The 14,993-nt window shown below is 36.6% G+C and overlaps 2 protein-coding genes across 5 annotated transcripts; one reads left to right on the top strand and one right to left on the bottom strand.

Annotated features, from left to right (window-relative positions):
- The first annotated feature begins 1,400 nt into the window (after window positions 1-1,400).
- Window positions 1,401-10,462, top strand: LOC125211231 (protein VAC14 homolog). Its single transcript, XM_048110952.2, has 20 exons — window positions 1,401-1,714; window positions 1,827-1,940; window positions 2,073-2,138; window positions 2,907-2,996; window positions 3,068-3,187; window positions 3,283-3,311; window positions 3,430-3,572; window positions 3,662-3,756; window positions 4,803-4,889; window positions 5,008-5,115; window positions 5,245-5,336; window positions 5,533-5,614; window positions 6,044-6,109; window positions 6,830-6,945; window positions 7,106-7,226; window positions 7,385-7,546; window positions 7,671-7,799; window positions 9,002-9,070; window positions 9,496-9,777; window positions 9,956-10,462. The coding sequence occupies exons 1-20, from the start codon at window positions 1,625-1,627 to the stop codon at window positions 10,061-10,063; spliced, it is 2,169 nt and encodes a 722-aa protein (XP_047966909.1). The 5' UTR covers window positions 1,401-1,624; the 3' UTR covers window positions 10,064-10,462.
- On the bottom strand, window positions 9,321-13,457 carry LOC125211234 (Ankyrin repeat family protein). Of its 4 annotated transcripts, none has more exons than XM_048110957.1 (4): window positions 12,911-13,457; window positions 11,812-12,221; window positions 9,912-11,562; window positions 9,321-9,792 (listed from the first exon to the last, which is right to left on the bottom strand). In XM_048110957.1, the coding sequence occupies exons 1-3, from the start codon at window positions 13,197-13,199 to the stop codon at window positions 10,687-10,689; spliced, it is 1,575 nt and encodes a 524-aa protein (XP_047966914.1). In that variant the 5' UTR covers window positions 13,200-13,457; the 3' UTR covers window positions 9,321-9,792; window positions 9,912-10,686. The 4 variants fall into 4 exon arrangements, with proteins under 4 accessions (XP_047966914.1, XP_088925132.1, XP_047966912.1 ...); XM_089069006.1 differs by having other exon boundaries at window positions 9,321-9,789; XM_048110955.1 differs by having other exon boundaries at window positions 9,983-11,562.
- Window positions 13,458-14,993: the final 1,536 nt, after the last annotated feature.

The raw sequence follows: 14,993 nt of genomic DNA, 5'->3' as shown, positions 1-14,993 counted from the left end.
CAAGACTATCGAAACGGGTACCAGAATCTAATTTTGTCAGCAATGCCCCATATGATACCTGTCTCGCTAGTAGGTCAGGTATCTCCATCCGATGCTAGCAGGTACCTGACCTCGCACCAAATTCATTTCAGTATATTTTCAAGTTTCTCTGTGGAGTATTCTACTCTTCAAATTCAAACCAAGTTGAGCATATTTAGTACTCCCTCCGTCCCAAGTTACTTGAGTTGTATTCTATTTTGGATTGTCCCAAGTTACTTGAGTCTTCACTTTTTTGGCTAAAAACAAAACATCTAATAACACCTACTATTTATTATTTCTTTTACTTTATTCTCTCTTCTTTCTCTTACTTTAGTATCTTCTTTACTTTATTTAACACTGTTAACACAATTTTCTTAAATCTTGTGCCAAAAGAAACGACTCAAATAATGAGATGAAGGGAATACTACTTTGCATCCAATGTCAGTATGAAGGAATCTTCCAATTAATCCAAATAATGAAAAATAATAAACTTATTTCCATGCATACACAACACTATTGGCAAATTAAGCATAACAACACAACCATTTAGAAAACACAACAACTCAGCACGATGAGAAATTGGGATGGTGGTGGGTAGCATAGTTCTTCGACGAGAAATTGGAATGAAATAGAGAAAAAAATTGAAAATGAAAAGAGAGGGGACGATCGGATAAAAAAACAAAAGTAAAAAATGTTAGACTATTTGAGTGTGATATGTGTTAACTTGTTCGGTATCAGGTATACCCTACTCTTGAATTTCTCATGTCTTCACTATTCGCACTGCCTCCGTTCTCATGTCTTCACTATTCGCACTGCCTCCGATTTATGCGAGCAGCAGGTACCCGATACCCCATGGACATCAGATTGGATAATTCCTGATACCCACTAGTCGTTTCAGCTTAGTTATAAATCAATGAAAAAGATTACTCCTTCCGTTCCGCATAAGTGTACAGTGTCCACTTTTACTATTTACCTCTGACCCCATTAAGAGTCCACTTTCACTATTTACCATAAAATGACAAATAAGTCTCATATTCCACTAACTCATTCCGCTCACATTTAAATGTGGATAATATTAATTTAATACTCATAACAATAACAATATAAGTAATTTATTATTTAGAATTAAATAAGCAAAAGTCTTTTATTCCATGGTATGAAATTGTTGAACAAAAGAAAAGTGTGTAGAATTGTAGACAATAGATGGAAAAAAGATTAACAGGGGTATTTGAGTAGTTTGGACACGAATCCCATGAGCTGTATGAAGTGAAGACGCACAAACCCCTTCGTTAATTCCACGATGCACTCCAAAATATAGTAGTCCTACTAAAATAAAAAACAAAAGAAAAGAACCCTAATTCTAAAAATACTGAAATTAGTAAAGAAATTGGAAAAGTGCGTCTCCCCAAAGTTTCAACTCTATCAACGTTCTTCCCCCCACTTGCAGATTCCCCCCCTAATTTTGGGTACTCCATGACTAGATCTGCTCTCGCTCTTGATCGCCCAAGCCTCTAAATATTTCGATTCTACGTATAACCACCACTCACCTTACATCTGATTGTGATGAGAATTAGATAATTTTGCTTTTCGTCAGCGGGTTTTTTCAATGGCGGATGCACTATCTGTGGTTCCTGCAGCTGTTCTCCGTAATCTCTCCGACAAGCTCTATGAGAAGCGGAAGAATGCTGCTCTGGAGGTGCAAAAATTGCATTTTTATAATTTTACTTGCTCTTTTAGATTTTTTTATGTAAGCTATTTGGTGTTTATGTCCTTTTGTTTTCTCTCTCTGCGGGTTTTGTTCGATCTAGGTGGAAGGGATAGTGAAACAATTAGCGATGGCAGGTGATCATGATAAGATCACTGCAGTGATCAATTTGCTGACTAATGAATATACCTACTCGCCCCAGGCAAATCATCGTAAAGTATGTTCTTCTAGGCTTTTGCATATCTACTTATTGAAGTATGTGAAAGTTCCGAATTGATATAATGCGTTGTGCTGGTGGAGAATTGTGTCTTGCTTCATTGTCTTGTTTGGATGTTCTTTTTGGGTTTAGGGAGGTTTGATAGGATTGGCAGCTGCAACAGTGGGTTTGACTTCAGAAGCTGCACAACATCTTGATGTAAGAATACCACCTTGGTTATTTCTCTTTTTTTCTCGTGGATGTGTTATAGCGTGGCTGTCAATTAGTTGATCAATTACTTCATGTTTTTTCTAATATATGTTCAAACTGGTGTCATGGTCAGTTATTAATCGACAAATATAGATCTATGGTCTGATGTATATCCTGAGAGGGTTCAGGGTAAAAAAATAACACACTAAACATAATGCATTAGTTGCCATAGTGGATGCTATGGAGCTGAATCTACTTTCACGATTGCCTAGAAGAACTTTTATCTATGCTATTTGGGTGACATGGTGAATGGTGATATATTAATTATTACTACAAAACATAGTGTGATGTTGACCATGGGAAAAGGAGGGACACACATCCTTGTATTTATTTGAGGTTAGGTTTTAGGTATGTATTTTGCATTTTTGCTGGTCCTAAGAGAAAGATACGGGTTGCGGTTGTGGCTTTATGATTCTTTGACAATGGTATAAGCTGCATTGCATGATTGCATCTAAAGAGGAATTGGAACAGTACTATTGGGAACCGGTCTTTTGTAAATTATAACTCTGTATCTGTATGTTTATTATTTGTTAGAACTTCTTGTGATCATTTTCTAAGTGGAAATGCTATGCATATTTCTTTTATTTTCTGAATCATTTCTGTACAGCTGCTTCTACATTTCCTGCCAGTAGTTTATATTGATTTTTATTGGTACAATTTCTGGGGTTATCCCAGTAAAATTTGTATCTGACTCATTTCTCTCTTTCGGGGTTGAAGCAAATTGTTCCTCCAGTCTTGAACTCCTTCGCTGACCAAGATAGCAGGGTTCGTTACTATGCCTGTGAAGCTCTGTATAACATTGCGAAGGTAGCTAAAATTACCTCTGCTATTCTCCTTTCCTTTTATGTATTTGGGATTTCAATATAGGCAATTTGCAGGTTGTCAGAGGCGATTTTATAGTGTTCTTCAACCAGATATTTGATGCACTGTGTAAGCTCTCAGCAGATTCAGATGCCAATGTACAGAGTGCTGCTCATCTTTTAGATAGACTTGTGAAGGTGTAGATTCATTTATCTTTAAATGAAAGATCTTAAGATATCAGTTGAACAAGGAGTAATTCTTGTTCCTTTTATTTGGCTTTGTTTGAGTGCAGGACATAGTCACTGAGAGCGATCAATTTAGGTCTGTCATCTACTTGTTCATGTTACCTTATCTGTTTTTTGAAATCGATTCTCTAGTTGATCTCTAATCATATAACAATGTATTCAACTGGCACTGATGCTTCTTTGACATGATACAGCATCGAAGAATTTATACCATTGTTGAGAGAACGAATGAACGTCTTGAACCCTTATGTCCGTCAATTTTTGGTTGGCTGGATTACGGTTCTAGATAGTGTTCCTGATATCGACATGCTTGGGTTTCTTCCAGATTTTCTTGATGGTGTGTGTCCTAGTCTGAGTTGTTATTTAATCTGTTATTCTTGTTGCTGTTATATTGTACATAATTAATTACTGAATATGGAATTTTAGGCTTGTTTAACATGCTGAGTGATTCTAGCCATGAAATAAGGCAACAAGCTGATTCAGCACTTTCTGAGTTTCTTCAAGAAATCAAGAACTCTCCAGTAAGACTTATGCTGCTTTTTACCTTGCTAAATTTGCACGTGTTTGTTGATACAAGCTGAATTTCTTAAGACAAGGAATAGTGTTTTGGAAATGTGTCCTGAAAACTACTGCCTTAGTGATGAGGTCATTGGAGTGAACCTTTATTTTGCCTATATGTTTGATTCACTTGGAGTTAGTTTTATTGTGCTCTCACCTCTCAGTTATGAACTTGCGACACAGCTGCTGTGACGTAATTTACTAATGTTCTTCTGATTAACTGACTTTTAACTTTAGTAGCTTTGTTATGTGGATTATCTGAACCAAAATGTCTAATTGCTGTACAACATGTCAACAGCTTTAGTAACTGAAACTAGCTTGCATAACGAATTAACGATATGACTGTAATCTACAAATGAGGTAAATAATACAGGAATTTTTTTGTTTCTATTTGAATTTCCTTTGGAGTCTAAACCAAAATATTTGAACTCCAAAAAGTTTTGACCCAGTACTAGGCAGGCTACTAGCTCAAATACGCAATTATGTCAACTTTTAATATGCGATTATGATGTCAAGTTGATGTAGGATAATTGTTAGTAGCTTTTTGATTTTTTACAAAAGAACCACTGGGATTGGGTTCAGGTTGGGATAAGAACTTTAGTATCTTAAGGTTTCTAACATAATTATCAGTAGGCTGCTGCAGGTATCATAATCTAAGATATAAGCTATCATAATTATGGTCATTAGAGCTTCTAAGACAAAAGGCCTAATTAGAAAAAAACTTACTTTATCATGGAAATGGCTACTTTCTTCCTCCCCAAAGAAGTTGGGCATCTAACCCACTCTACCAAAACAAACAAGGACTCTGAAATTTAATGTAAAAATGAAAATATGTAGGAGGTATACTGACTAATAAGCAAAACTAGAACGTATCAATTTTGGTTCTGGACCAGAAAGCATATGGTTCGCGTGTTAGAATCTTGCTTTTCCAAGCATTATTGATTACATTGTCCATTGTTTGGATGAAATCCATATCAATTTTCTGACTTAAGCAGTGCCCATTTTGAAGTCTGTAGATTATGGCCGCATGGCTGAGATACTGGTTCAGAGGGCAGCTTCACCTGATGAATTTACTCGACTGACTGCTATTACCTGGGTAAAGTGAATTCATTTACGAAGTTTCCAGCTTTCACAGCTTTCTCATGTCTGAGTAAATTAAATACTACGCTGATTTTTCTGGATTAGTGCGAATAAATTCTTATTCCCTTTTGCAGATTAATGAGTTTGTAAAGCTTGGTGGAGATCAACTTGTTCCTCATTATGCTGATATTCTTGGTGCAATCTTACCTTGCATATCAGATAAGGAAGACAAGATTAGAGTTGTAAGTCCCTGTTTGGAATGATGCTCGTTTAGCTGTCTTATCCCTGACTTTCTCATTTCCACTCTTACTTGCATCCCTAATCCCTTTATTATGCTTCAATAGGCTTATAGATTTCTTTTTAACTTTCAGGTTGCTATCGAAACAAATGAAGAACTTCGAGGAATCCAAGCTGCTCCAGGGGTAGGATTTGACGTTGGAGCCATCCTATCTGTAGCTAGGAGGTAATTATCGTATTGGCTTGAACATTGTTAGGTCACATCTATTTCATGTAGCTAGGTTGACTGATTCACCTCAGAAATTGTTTCAACTGAAATAATGGTCTAATAATTTGCTTTTACCTTGAAGTATTCTGTTAGTCTGCAATGTCTCACACTGGATATATGGAATAATAAATGTTACTTTTTGCCATGTTTACAGGCACCTGTCTAGTGAATGGGAGGCTACACGAATTGAAGCATTGCATTGGATATCAACCCTACTAAATAGACACCGGGAAGGGGTAATCAGTAATCTTGCTTCAGTAGTTATTAGTTTGCTTATGTGATTATGTTTTATACCATGGATGAAATTGTTGTAGATTTTTGACGGTCAATACTTGCATACAACTCAGTGTACATTTGTGTCCAAGTCTAGTAGATCAAGATGGTTGGTCTTTGGGGAAAAAACTATCTTGGAGCTAGCATGGCATTGATCTTGGAACACGTTTTCATTCAGATTACCTGTAGTAAAAGCATTTGATTGCATTTAGTTCCATTCACATTTGTTGCGTGGTTCAACTCTGAATATGTACTCAAATACTACTAATGTTTTTTTATAAAGTTTCATTTCTTGTATGTTCACCCCAGATTATAGTTTCTGGCTGTGCCCAATTGCTTGCTATGTAGTTTGGGCTTCACAAATTTCGTTCTTATCCTATTTTTTTGAGCAGGTCTTATCATTCCTGAGCGACGTTTTTGAAACTCTTCTTAAGGCACTTTCAGATCCTTCTGATGAGGTACCTTCTTGGAATCCTATAATTATTTCTTAAATGATCTTTTTACTGTCTTTCACAAGTAAAATTTGGAGCTTATTAATTTAGTCTTAGCATAACACTAAGTTTGTGAATTTTCTTGGATGAACATTGTAAGATGCTAATAGCTGCAATTTTTATTCTAAATTGGTTCTTTGTCGTTCTTCTCATGTAAAGATGAGACGTGAGTCGAACTCATTGCTTGATGTGGAATACCCTGGACATATGAGAAGAAAAGTAGCTATTTGAAATTGTATGGGATGGATCATAACTTACATTACTAGTTTCTTCTTCTATAGCCAAGTCTGCTGTCCTTAGTGCAATAGCCACTGCCTCTGAAATATGGAAGGATTAAATTATTCTTGGAAAAAATGCATTCTATTATGAGAGACAGATTAGATTGCAACTCTAGTAGTTTTGGTATCCAGTAATTATTTCAGTTGTTCTGTGGCGATAATCCAATTGAACTACCCTATCGTTGAAAGGCTGACTCAGAAACATTTGTGTGTCGTGTGTTGATTGCAATTTGCAACTTTAACCATCTGCTGTCTGGTGGTACTTGAATAGCCAAATTTTGTATGCATTCTTTCCAATCTCTTATGGTTTGGCTTTCAGATATGACTTTATAATTGATAAAAGGTTTGATTCTCTGTTAAGGAAGTTGTGAGACATTGGGACTGCATGATTTGACTGCTTCCTCTTCAGGTAGTGCTTTTGGTGCTTGAGGTCCATGCACGCATTGCTGAAGATGAGAAGCATTTCAACCAACTTATTGTTTATTTAGTTCAAAATTTTCGGGATGACAACTCTCTCTTGGAGAAGTGAGTCCTTAAGCTTCGTGTGTGTGTAATTTTTCTCTTGGGCTCTCCCCACCATCTTCTTCTTCTTTTTCTTATTCCTTTTCTCTTGGCTTAGTAAAGGCCGCAGTATAATTTTTTGATAGTTTGTGGGAATAAGTCCATCTTTTTTTTTGTTGTGCAGACGTGGTGCTTTGATTGTCCGTAGACTATGCGTGCTTTTAGACGCAGAAAGAGTTTATAGGAAGCTCTCCACTATACTTCAACGAGAACCTGAACTGGATTTTGCATCTGTTATGGTTCAGGTATAATCCCTTTAAGCTGTACAGTGTATACATCTTGTCCACCTAAGAGGTATTTGTCTTAATGTCTGATCCATTTCTTTTAACTATCCATGGGTAGCTAGCTAACTGGGGTTAATACTCAGTCTATGGGTTTATTTTTTCATTGCTGTTTCTCTCAGGCTTTGAATTTGATTTTGCTGACTTCGTCCGAGTTGGCAAGCCTTCGCGACCTCCTGAAAAAAACCTTGTTTGATGCTGCTGCAAAAGACTTGTTCCTTTCTTTATATGCTTCATGGTGCCATTCACCAATGGCTATTATAAGCCTTTGCCTATTAGCTCAGGTGAGATCCTATGTTTAGTGGTTGGTTGTACTACCATCTTGTCTTTACCTGAAGTTTCCTTACACATTTTCCTTTACTAATGTTGCTTTGTGATTGCTCTTCCTATTTTTCTATCATTATGCAGACTTATCATCATGCAAGTACTGTCATTCAAGCGTTGGTTGAGGAAGATATTAATGTCAAGTTTTTAGTCCAATTGGATAAATTGATCCACCTTCTCGAGACTCCTACTTTTGCATATCTAAGGCTTCAGGTATGTTTGATGAATGTTCTATTGGTAGATGAAACTCATGGACGGAGTGTTCTCTTTGAGGTGGATATCTGCATCACATTTTTAGTTACTACTAGTATAAGTATTTATGTAGCTATGTGGATCTAGTCTTACTGCCTACTTATGTTACTATGCATGGTGTATTCAAACCCGCATTCATGTTTGAGTGAAATGTGCCATTGTATGCAGTTTTTTTTTTTTTATAGAATTTTATACTGGCTGATAATTCTTTCGACAAACTTTCTGCTCTATGCTAAGCCAGCATATCTAAAAGTATGATCTATCGCTGCTGGCTACCGTGTAAAGTCCAGTTTTAGTGTGGGACAGATAAAAAGAATGTGATTAATACTTATTTCAGATTCTTGCATAAGTGATGGCCGTAGTTAGCAAGTGCATTCTAATGATACCCCGGCACAGGCTTGTAAACACATACTTAATCAATCTCCAGTCACAGAAGATAGCAAATTGAAACAAGAAACATGCATCAGAGATTCAGAAACTAGAGTAGTTTGGTAATTCATAACAACAGATAGTCTCGTGCACCTTTTGTTAATAAGATATTTCAAATTTATCTAAGATAATTATGTCTACAAAAATACAAACTAGGAAAGTTTGACAATTGTGAGCAAATTAGTTTGCATCACTTATGTTATTCTATATGAAATGTGCATAGGAAAATGTTTAGAAAAATGGGGAAACTGACCCCACCTTCAACCATGAACCCTAGCCAACCCAGTTAAGCTGGTCAAATTTGTTTGTAGTTTGCATGGCATCTAAATGAACTTTGGGGCCAAATGTCCATAGCTGTATTTGCCAACTAAGTTAAAAGACAGAAGGCTCACTTACAGGGTAGGAGCTAATGGTCAGTTACAGAATGGTGGCGAGATTAAGATAGAAAACTGTGGTTCCAGAAATAAGTTTTACGGAGTATTTATCATCTGTTACTCTAGGTAATATTATATGATCCTTACTTTTTTAGCTTGAGCCAGAATCAAATTTATGCGTAAATTGCATTACTATCATGCTTAAAATGTAAGTTACCGCAGATACATAGTTGATGTTGAATTGAATCTATTAGTCCAAGAAATGTATGCAAGTGATTACTTTAGCATGCATGATGAGATATCTTTTGAAAATGGAAATTTTATGCTTTACCATCAGATTGAGATCTTGTTTTGTTGCAGCTTCTTGAACCAGGAAGATATATATGGTTGTTGAAAGCATTGTATGGTCTCCTAATGCTCCTACCCCAGGTACTTGGTTGAAGCATTGACCACCGTTATGCATAGATGATGTTGAGTCTTGCTAGTTCGAGAAAACGGCCCGTAGTTGTGGTATTTTTGATGAATTGAGATGAAAAAAGGCATGCCCGATAGTTTTCAGTGAAATGTATATATATATAGTTGTATAAAGATGTTTCTGAAAGCATTTTATAACTGGTTTTATCTGCAATTTGTACTTTTGTAGCCTAAAGCATGGTGTTTTACATAGAGTACTACCACATACGATGAAGAGATAAGCGTTTTATAATTTTATATGTTGAGGGTACAAGCATCAGTTTAAAACAAAAGGCTTATTGATATTAGTATAGTTGCCGAATTTCTGTAAACTAAATCATTTGTTCACTGCGAACACCATGTACTGCTTTTCATTAGTTGTTCTTTATCCATTGATGCAGCAAAGTGTAGCATTCAAGATACTCCGGACCCGATTAAAAACTGTACCTCCGTATTCATTCAGTGGTGAACAATTCAAGCGACCTTCACCAGGGAAGGCTTTCACAGAAGTTAATCATGTTGGCGGATCACAAATTGCAGAGGATGGTGATGCAGATGCAAGGAACGTCCATAATGGGATAAACTTTGCCTCATTGCTGAAGGACTTTGCCCGAGTCCAAGACCAGCACCGCTCACATTCTAAGAAGCAGTCCCAAATTCGTTGCAGTTCAGCATCCTCAAAGGTTTGTCATTCCCTACTTCATTCACAGCATTATGTTAGGGTTTAAGTTGTTAAGATGCACCATCATACGCACACTTTCGAATTGAAATTTGGAACTTCAATAATTTAGTTTTTTAAAGCTAAAAATGCAAGAACCTTGTTGTATGCAAATTATAACCATCGGATGACTACATTAACAGGACATAGAAAGACCGGAAGAAGCAAACCGTGCATTGGCAGCGCCAGATACAAACAGGCCTCCTTCGAGGACTTCTTCCCGTAGAAGTCCCGGGCAGTTGCAACTTTAATCGTTTCGCAGTGTTGTCAAAATTCAATTATACAGTGGGTTCGGGTGTTGGAGCACAGAGAGAGATCCAACAGCAGAAATTTGTAAATTGTATATTCTGGTAGCTTCTTTAATTGAAACCATAAGGGTGATGGGCATTGGGTTTTTTTAGCAACGCTTGGATATTGCCAAGCTATTCTTTCTTTCTTATCCTTTTCCTTTTTCTCATGAAGTGACAGATATACCCATGTGGTTCTGTTGTTTTTAATGAAAACCATGTGGGGCCAGATAGATTACTAGGATTGTTGTTATTATTGAGTTTGTTTCATATTCTGTCTTTTGGGTTATAATTCATCTGTCACAAATTGTATAATAAGTAAAGTACACCTTTTGCATCTAATATTATTCTTGTTTCTCATTACCTTCCTGTCCCACTATTGATTTTATATCTTAATTAATGGTAGTTTATTGCCATGATTTTGACGAAATTCCTTACTTATATTATTTTATGAATTGGGTACATTTAGATTTGATACTCAATGCACATGTAGAGTTTTCTCAATATACAAATGAGGACTCTCGTGGCATATATATTACGCTCGTGGTTGCAGCATAGAATCAGTATATACAAATCTTGGTCGAACCTCACAATGCATAAATCTTCTTCTCATCAGATTCATAGTCGTCCAAATCGGATATATGTGCAGAGTAAGACCACGAAAACGACTTGCTTCCACTTGGCCGTCTGATCCGTCTCTGAGAATCATTCCCAAACATCCCAAAATGCTGCCGGAAGACAAAATAGCAAAGACTGATCAGAGTGCCAACAAGAATGGGGACTCCCAACACAGTTATGGTTATAGCCATCCAAGCGCTCTTCGTTCCAACTACGACAAACGATATTGACAAGAAGGCCCCACAAGTGCTGATGCAGGCTGCCCACATCATCTTGTTCACCACAGAGACGACCTGCTTCTGAGCCGTTGTGTCCCAGGCAACCAATGTGATCTGGATGACAACCACAGACAGTGATATGAAGAGAGCTGTGGCATCAAGAAGGCAGAACATACGGAATGCAACAGTGTCATGGATCATGGCAGTTCCAGCCTCTGCCCCATCCGTCGAGTACAGGCCTGGCAAGTTGAACAATGCAAGGAAGGCAATGGAGGCAACTAGAACAGCTACGACGGTCACAGAGTTTATGGTGTTCTGGACAGCTTCTCTGTGGATCTTTTTTAGTTCCTTGGCAATGCCAGAGACTCGTCTTTGTGTCTTCTCATTTTGGATGAGCTGGGACTGGACTTCGTGTTTGATGTCGCTCACTGTCCTCTTGAGCTCCATTGCTTCATCAACTTTCCCAACATGCCTAGCATACTTGCCACCGGCCTCGGTTAGGGCTTCTGTAATTTCAAGAGCGGGCGCTCCATACTGGAGTTTGTCCACTATGTCCATTGCAGTTTCACGATCATTGTTGATGGCATTCACATCAATGGATCTATATACCAGTAAAAGCGTAACTATCTGAAAAGGAGGCAAAATACACAGAAAAAGAGGTGAGGATCGGTAGCAATATAACTGTACATCTGTACCTACATATATAACAGTTTTAAGCTACAGACAAACCAAGATACATTCAAGGAATCATGTTCGTGCCATTGAAATATTAAAGCTAAATATTTCTTCCTACTTTAATTCATTCCAATGGCTGCATAAAACTTGTTCAAAATGCCTATGTTCGCTGTGTCAAAGGTGCTAGAAAAATATATATACCTGAGAGCGGCTTTTCCGTGTAGCTATATGGACAGCAGTATTCCCCTTCTTATCACGCTCGTTTAAGATAGAAATGTCACCTTCTAGTAGTTCTTCAATGACGGCAGTATTCTGACCTTTGGCAGCCATATGCAGAGCAGTTTGGCACTTCTTGTCCTTGATGGCTATAATTCCGGGATCCCTTTCAATAAGTGCTTTTACAATACTCAATTGGCCATATCTTGCTGTCGTATGCAACGCTGTTTTACCATTTTTCCTTACAATCCTTATTGTGTCTGGTTCTGCATCTAATATGGCATTAACTACATCTAGATGATCCTGGGCAGCAGCTGTGTAGAGAGGGCTCGTGTTTGAAGAGTTGCAAACTCTACAAAGCTCAGGCCACTTGCTAACAAGTTCCTTCACGATTCCTGAACATAGAAACACAGGTTCATTAGCTCACTGGTAAGATGAAGAATTATAAATGCATAAAAACACCCTCACAAACTGGATAAGCAAGTAGTACAAGAGTATATGATCTCAGCATTAATGTAAAACTATCTGCTAAGAAACCAATCTTTGCTACTCAAATCAAATTTATTAGTATATTCTATAAATATTGCTGCAAGATCATGATCACCTATTGCCTAGCTCTATGCTAAAGAAAGGCTGTCACTCATACAATGGGCAAAATAGTTGGGAAATGGTTATTAGCAAAGAATGTAATAACACTTCAAAAAGCTTTCCCCAATGCAACAAGGACCAACAAGCAAAGATCTCCTGAATCCTCTTCCCGGTTAAACTCAATTCCCTTGAAATTAGTTCCAAGATCTTAACACATACTACCTTTTTCTAATGGTGCAGAACCCTTAACACACACGCAACACAAACTAAGAAATTTTGCTACAATTCACTCATAGCTCAATTTCATCACAGTTCATAGCTTCCCAATCACAAGATACAGTAACAGCAAGAAATCACACCGACAAAGAAGTTGAAATTGAACCAATAGGCCTTAATCCATACACCAATAAACCACTCTAGCACAGAAGCTAAATCAAACACAATCAATAAACCAAAAATTTCAACAATAAGAAGTGAAAAAAGGCAAAGAAAATACCCAAGTGGCCCTTAGCTGCAGCGACATGGAAGGCATTCATATCCGACTTCGCCCTTATCTTCACAGTCTCCAAATCGCAGAAACTGAGCAAGTAGAGAAAAGTCTCGAAAAAATTATTCTCTGCGGCTATATAAAGGGCGGTTTCCTTCTCATCGTTTTGAAGGGCCATCAACGAAGATGGATCAGACCATTCACTTTCGATGAGGCTCTTGAGCGATTCCCGATCATCGCATCGGACGGCGGAGAAGAATGATTGGTGGGTTATGAATCTCAGGGACTTGGAGTCCATGTCAGTTCAGCAAGCGCAACAAAACTTGTAAAAATTCAATCTTTTTTCGTTTTCTTTTCAAGTTTTTCGGTGTCGGAAACAAAGCGGTAAAAACATCGGAGATGATGAAGAAATCGCGTTGAAAATGCTCTCCCAGTGTGGGTGAGAGAGATGGTAGAGAGAGAAGGAGTGGGATTTAGTGGAAGTGAGAGAAAGTAGAAAGGGTGATAGCCTCCGGTGACAGGGAATCGATCATGTGGTGACTAAACTGTAATCTTCTCTGTTTCTTTTCCTTTTCTCTTTCTAAAAATATTTTCTTAATAATAACAAATGGACAAACAGAAAAAAACACCAACCAAAAATTATTTTGGCCTTTGCGTGATAAAAAGTCACAGTACGGAAATTCACTAATTATTGAATAACCATGTTTTTTATGAGATTGGTAGTTTTTATTTCTTATTTATTTACATGTATAAAATTCATTTTATGCATTCTTGTTAAAGTTATAACTATAAAAAAGAATTTTTTTATTTGCTTTTCAGCTAAGTAAACTTTGTCCCTTTAAGTATCTCTCGTGATCTCCACTCTAGACGTTGATCACTTTTTTCAATTAAATAATTATCGTATTTCTCACTTCTAAATACTGTAATTAGTAGTATTAAAGTAGTGTGTAATAAAGTTCTAGACTTCTAGTAGTTGTTACTTCATTGAAACGAAAGTGTGAACACATATTGTAGGGTCAAAATGTATATTAAAGGCCAAAAGTGGACCTTACCACTGAATTCTTAGTGTTAGAAGACATTTTTTGCATACAAAATTGCAATTCACAGATTAATACGTATACTAAGTTTAGTTGACTTGTAATTGATCAAGTCCTTTTTTATTTGATTTCACAAAAACAATGTGATTAATTAAAAACAGAAAAGTTCATTGAAAGCAGAAATGAAAGCTTAATTAAGGACACAGAAAAAAAAAAATCAAGGGATCAGATAATAAGATTGAATTCATTTTGATAATTCATGCAATATTAATCTATGTATTCGTTATAAGACAAAAATAAATTAAACCCAGAATCCTTTGGTGGCTGAATAATATGTGTTACGAAGTCATTGACCAAAATTCTAAATATTTTCCACGAACATGGCTGATCCATATAAGTTTGTTTTAGAAAATTATAGTACTCCCTATTTATTACTTATCGGTTTTATATAAAATAAAAGAATAATATATTTATTTTCAATCACTATCATGCAAGTCAATGAAAAAATCATCTACTACTACAATTATTATTTATTTGTGTATGTGTCACGGTGAGAAACCACAAATGTGAAACAACCTATTGATTTGGAGCCAGTGGAATTGGAGGAAGAGTATAGTGTTTTTCGAGAATTTCACTTCCACTAGAGGAAGAGTATAGTGTTTTTGAGAATTTCACTTATACTATGTACTATTCCTCCGGTCCCGATTAATTGTCAGTCTTTGATTGGACATGGGTTTTAAAAAATATAAAGAAAATTTGGTTGAAAAAATTAATGGAATGTGGACCCACTTTTTTATATTGGTTTATAATAAAATATGAGTAAAGTGAGTTAGTGGAATTTGAGACCTACTAACTATTTATGATAAAATAAAATGTTACGATTATTGAGGGATAGACTGAAATGGAAAAGAGTGACAATTAAGCGGGGATAAAAGGAGTATTATGCAGGGTATTATAAGTAGAAATCAATTTGATTAGAGAGTGAGAGATCGTTAATAATATTAGATATTGGAACACTCCTTTTGACTCTAGACCATCGTAATTCACATTAATTT

The sequence above is a fragment of the Salvia hispanica genome, chromosome 3 (genome assembly GCF_029641045.1).
Source record: "Salvia hispanica isolate PSC_SH4W2 chromosome 3, Shi_PSC_v1, whole genome shotgun sequence".
Lineage (NCBI taxonomy): Eukaryota > Viridiplantae > Streptophyta > Magnoliopsida > Lamiales > Lamiaceae > Salvia > Salvia hispanica.
Note: the sequence above shows the minus strand (reverse complement) of the source record. Positions and strands in the feature narration are given on the sequence as shown.